Consider the following 5,966-nt stretch of genomic DNA (forward strand, 5'->3'; position numbering starts at 1 on the left):
AGAGAAACTTGGTTTTCAGTATGAGGAATGGGATACAATTAAAACCCTGTTAGAAGAGTAATGGACACGTGGTTATGTTGTCGTATCTAAAATTAAATTAAAAACAAGACCACTTTTGGCAAAAATTATGTTAAACCATAACCAGCGTTTAAACAAATCCATCTTAAACTGATTTTTTCTCCCTTTTATCAGCCCATTTTGGTGTGCATATTGCATGTTCCATAATATACCAAATTGGCAATGACACATTAGTATCCTGCAGACTACTAACAAAGACACACAATAAATACTGTCCACAGTTTTTATTAAGAGATAGAGCTTGCATTGGATGCAATACGGGGCCACAAGTCAGCACATTCTTTAGCAACAGGTCCTGTGATAGCTGAACCTAAAAAAGAAAAACACCATCTAGTAAACACTGAATTCTACTGTTTTAAGGAATATTCAAATTATCTCAACTTAATCAATCAATTATACATGTATAGAGAAATTGCAGTTCTAAAATTTGTTTTTTTGACTAATTGTACTTTCTATGGCAGATATTTTTTGCAAGACAGGACAAGAACGATAGGTCTTTTACACACAACTTTACTGCCATTTCATAAAACACCCAACTCCAAGTCACAATCAGTAATATTTTTGTTGTTGTTGACAACACTATTACAGAATATGAATGCAAGTTTACGTAAAACATAAATTCCTGACAATATGCACATCCCAATATGCTATCTAACGCCCCATTCAGTTTCACAATAATCAAGCAAGTTGTTGAGGTGTTGCAGACAATGCATTAGACCAAGTTTTGCTGAAAAATGTTTAGTCAACAGCCCTCATTTCTGCAATTTTGTCCAAAAACATAAATTCCTGACAGTATGTACATCTCCATGTGGTTATATAACATCCCATTAAGTTTCATAACAATGCTGCATGTAGCTAAGAAAATAGCTACATTTGTTTGCCAGGGTATAAAAATATGTCCTGCCACCCACTCAGGGATTGCACTGGGCTTTGCAAATGTTGCAATTTGCGATTTTTCATTTGATCTGGCAACAAAAAAAAACCAGTTGGTGATTTTCTTGGCGGCAAGGTTTTGTTCAAAGTGCTGTTAGCACTGGTTTTTTTTATTCTTGTGAAAATTGTAGCACAAACAAAACTAAAGTAAGATTACATGATGTAAAATAAAAATATAATCACACATTTTTCCTAATATGTATAAATTGTATGTCAATCAATACTTTTGATTTGTGATGTAAAAACTGTATTCAATAGATAAACAGTATCCAACTTCACCCAAATATACAAATTTTACTGTGCTTCATCGTTTTACAAAATTTTTAAACATTTGCAATCACATTCAAAAGCAGTTCAACAGAGTCAGAGAATTATCCTACACTGTTATTTTGACTAATAATTGCATTAAATGTACATGCTAAGCACATTTAATGCTTCTTGATACATTGCTGAAAGAACTTCATTCCATAAATTAACAAATCTTAATTTTAATTGCAGAAATAATAGAATATTATTGAGCTGAATAATTGCCAGAAAGATATCTACAGGTTATAAAAATGAATTGAATGTTATAAAAGAAATTACATTTGGATTATATTTTTGTGTAATGTTCAGAAACAGTTAAGTTCCAGGCATGAACTGACGACACAAGTATTTTGATGATCAAAAAACAAAAAAGTTATTGCAGAAGGAATCAGAGGTGGAACGATGGCTGGAAAGCATGATAACTATAAACCTTCCACTTTTAAAAGCAGGGGGTATAACATCATAATACTGACCTTTCATTTCTCCTTTATTATTTACAATGACCCCAGCATTGTCTTCAAAATATATGAACAGTCCATTCTTCCTCCGTACAGGTTTTCTTTGCCTTACTACTACAGCCGGCATTACTGAAATAATACACAATTACATGGAGCACAATTAAATTATATTTTTCTCAACACTTATCTTTCAGCTTAAGGTGTCAGTCAATTAACAGGAAATCAATGTATGACCAAGACAAAAATTACAGGTCAAGATACAACTTGTTGAAAAGGAACTATATTACAATGTTAGTTCATACCCATGGACAATTTCCTAGTTACAGCTGCAGAAATAATTAAGAAACAACATAAAAACATCAAGACACCCGAAATAGGGTACAAAAACTATGAATGGACCAATTGGGAATCCCAGCTTCCCCAAAACTTATGGTTGGGATTCATGGGCCTTTGGGAACAGATTCCATTGTTTTCACGGCACACCCAAGGAAGTATACTAAACTGTCAATTCTCATGGATCTACACTTTGATACTTAGTCTATAGTAACAAATATGTGAATGTTTCAGTCGTGCGTAATTATCAGACATTAAACTGCTGTACTTAATTCCAGAGCAACATGTTTTGCATTACAACTCTCATGTAGATTTCCTATTATGCTTTTAGGGTTTTTTCCAGCATTTTGAAAACTTTAGTCTTTTTCACATAAGAAAATGAGGACCATTTTCATGGTATATTTTTTAAAGTATGGTTGAATTTGCATCTGACACAAGGTATTTTTAGAATCATCAGTTATTTACAGCACTATGTAAAGACATGAAATAAAACTTAAATGTACATTTACATTGCATATGAATAAAGCATATAATTTTCTTCCACTGTTATGCAAGCATGTTTTCCAGGGAATCTAAACAGCATGCCTGAGAAAAAAGCAACTCCCCAGCTTTTAAAGAAAAACCAAAAATAGAAATCCCTTTACACTCGTACACTAATCAGTGGCATACATCCCTAGCGTAATTATACATTTTTGTAAATGTATTTCATATAATAAAAAATGCTCTTTTCTCCATTGCCACCCTTTGTAGAAACACAGAAATACATCTAGCACAGTGTAGATAAAGAACTGCCTTAACATGCACCGGTGCTAAAGTGGACAGATATAAATATTTTCAAATAGGTATCTCCCTACTGTTGCCTCACAAAATTCTATTTTTAGCAAAATTTTCAACTGTGCTTTTGGGATCCAGACTGAGTTAATGATAAATTTATGTCACTATTTTTCAGTAATTAAATTTAGTATTGGTCCCTCAGGAATTCATTTATAGCATAAATGATATTTTCAAGATCGTAAAAAATGTAGTGACAAAATTACTCATATTTGGTTTACTCAAGTTTGATGTACAAAATTAAATGATAAATAACTTTTTATGTCATTATGACAAAAAGTGAATGAGAAATAAAAAAAATTTCCCAGCAACAATTTTTTACCGGCATTTGAACTTTCATGCTTGAGTGGTCAAGAGATCGACATTTACTCCATGTGCCTGACTAATGTAATTGGCAAATTAGGTGATTGTTTACACATAACTTTGACACTTGTTGAGAGTTGTAATTAGGTTAGGGTAATAAAATTGTAACTTTCGCCACTTGAAACAATGTTGGGCTTACAGCTCTTACTGTCTTTTGTACTTTCAAAGATTTCAAGTGACGAAATGAGACTAGATTATTTTCGTCATTGACGAAAATGAGCGCTATAAAAATCAGTGCTTTTTATGGTAAATGATATGCTAGTATTTTTATCTTTACAGACAGTTTGTTCCTTTTTGTGCTACATTTTAGTCTTCAATCCATTCATTAATTAAATCTCATCATATTTTCCCAACAGTTTGTTTACATGTAGAGATTTTATGGTTATACTGCTAGTTTATTAGCTGGTCCTTTTTAGGGTCCAAATGATCAAGTAATTATGCTGACATGTCAATCTTATATATCAATATAAATGGTCATTAAAATAATACACACCAAAAACATACTGGTGATAATGAATGTAAACATTTCATGTATTTTAGAGTTAATCGATTTCTAATGATCACTTAAGCTTTACCGCAAAAAAAATATCACAATTCATGGTTATAATACAGTTGTAAATGATAATTCTACAGTAAATAGTGAGAAACTAGAGATGAGAAAATAGATTATACCCTTTTTACGGAGTTCTGGTTTTCCCTTTTTAACTGTGGCAACGAACATATCACCAGCCCCAGCAGCAGGCATTCGGTTAAGACGTCCCTTGATACCATGGACAGCAATAACATACAAATTCTTTGCACCTTAAAAAAAAAAAAAAAAAAAAAAAAACTATTCATGTGCTATTAAAGATACTACACTGAAATAGTCATTTATTAGTGATTTTCAGGCTGTCCAGTGATGGGACACATGTACTAACATGGAAAAGTTCAAATGGAGATACTTCTATCTGGTTTCACATGTTTTTGACTTGAAACCTTGATTTTATGGCATTTTTTTTAACAAACATACATTCATTTAAGGTGCAACAATAGCATGAATGGACAGCAATACAGTATTTTCATGTGTAGGATAAAGACAGCATTTTAGGTACGGACCTTTACAATTAGCAGTGTGGTTGCATGTTTTAAATACAGTGCAAGTTCAGAATACTAAATACCTGTGTTATCAGCACAGTTAATTACTGCTCCTACTGGCAGGGCCAGGGAGATCCTAAATTTTCCTCCAGCAGAACCTCCTCTTCCTACAAGACACAACAAGATACATTTACAAGTTTGTTATGTGTGGCTGATAAAACAATTCATAATAATTGAAATATTGCAAACTTCCTAAAAAGTGTTAATCCACTTCAGTGAAACATGGGTAAAGATAATAAAATGTTGTCTATATAAATTGCTTGTGCATGAATTTAATCATCTACTATGTTACCAAGTCATGTTGTAAGATGAATTTTATGAACCAACCAATAATACATTGACAAGTTGCTGATTTGTAGATCTTCACTAGCCAAATTACTAAAATGAAGGCATAGCAAATCAATGGAAAACTACCACAGAAACTTAAATTGAACGGTTCTATCTTCGAGGCAATCAAACAAAGTTACAGGCGTTGTATACGACAGTAATTGTATTCTTACGGTTGAAGGCGGAATAAGATGGATAGAAAACTTCGTTCAAATAAACATGTACATAGTAAATTGTCAATAATAAAATATACAAAAGAAGAAACTTTTTTGATTTATGTATACACATTTGACATGATAAGAGTATAATCTGAACAAACAGAGACGATGATGGCGGATTTTCGTGAAAATATATCAAAATATAGACCTCTTTTCGACATGTTGGATTAAAAAGGAAGTTTTCGAGAGAAGGTAAAATTAGAGTCGGATCAATCCGACAATGATTTTTCTCCGGAATTATTATTACGGCGTTAAATATTCAAATTAATTTCTTTTTAAAATTAAAATTAATGGCCCTTTTATTTTTTATTTTGTTATCCAAGTGGGTTTAACAAATCCCTACATTACCCAATTCAAATCACCACTTTATAAATGCCGCTATGTGTCGCTGAATTTCGCATGGTGCAAAAGAACAATACTCAAAATTATATAAAACCAAAGAAAACAAAAATAAAGTAATAGTGATCACCAATAAATTCTATACCGTCAACTTACTAAAAACTAAACTGAATGTATCTGCGATTCCAGAACAAAAACCAAATTGCGTGTGTGAGCAAATTTGATTAATGAACAATATGTCCCCTCATTTCCCAAAGAGTTAAATAAAAGTACTTGTTCAATTCGTAATTTTGCGTATTGTATTTATACATGCCCTTTTTTAGAGAAGGAATTAAAAAAATTATATCAGAAATACACGGCCGTGACAAATGATATTCGAAAATGTCCAAATGGAAATATCCAAGAAGAAAATACTTTGATAAGGACAAGTGAATCGTACATTACATATAGGGTCATCTTAATTCGATACAAATTTCAGTGAAATATTTAAAAAAAAATGGTAAATAATGTCCTAGCAGCCCTTTTTCCGTGGAACACCGGCTGGCAAACCTCCTTTTCAAAGTATCTGGATCCTCCCTTGAGCCCTCTTTTAAAATCTCAAGTTGGATCTTTTGGATCTTTGATTAAAAAGTTTTTTGGACACTTA

The 5,966-nt window shown here is 32.1% G+C and overlaps 1 protein-coding gene across 1 annotated transcript; it reads right to left on the minus strand.

Annotated features, from left to right (window-relative positions):
- Nucleotides 1-287: 287 nt before the first annotated feature.
- LOC148612780 (large ribosomal subunit protein uL14) lies at nt 288-5,190 on the minus strand. The gene is made up of 5 exons (XM_088594502.1): nt 5,130-5,190; nt 4,460-4,543; nt 3,975-4,103; nt 1,791-1,904; nt 288-388 (listed from the first exon to the last, which is right to left on the minus strand). The coding sequence occupies exons 1-5, from the start codon at nt 5,140-5,142 to the stop codon at nt 306-308; spliced, it is 423 nt and encodes a 140-aa protein (XP_088450628.1). The 5' UTR covers nt 5,143-5,190; the 3' UTR covers nt 288-305.
- Nucleotides 5,191-5,966: the final 776 nt, after the last annotated feature.

This window comes from Perna viridis, chromosome 7 (assembly GCF_037379345.1).
Source record: "Perna viridis isolate PV_CMFRI_1.1 ecotype Kerala chromosome 7, ASM3737934v1, whole genome shotgun sequence".
Classification (NCBI taxonomy): Eukaryota; Metazoa; Mollusca; class Bivalvia; order Mytilida; family Mytilidae; genus Perna; species Perna viridis.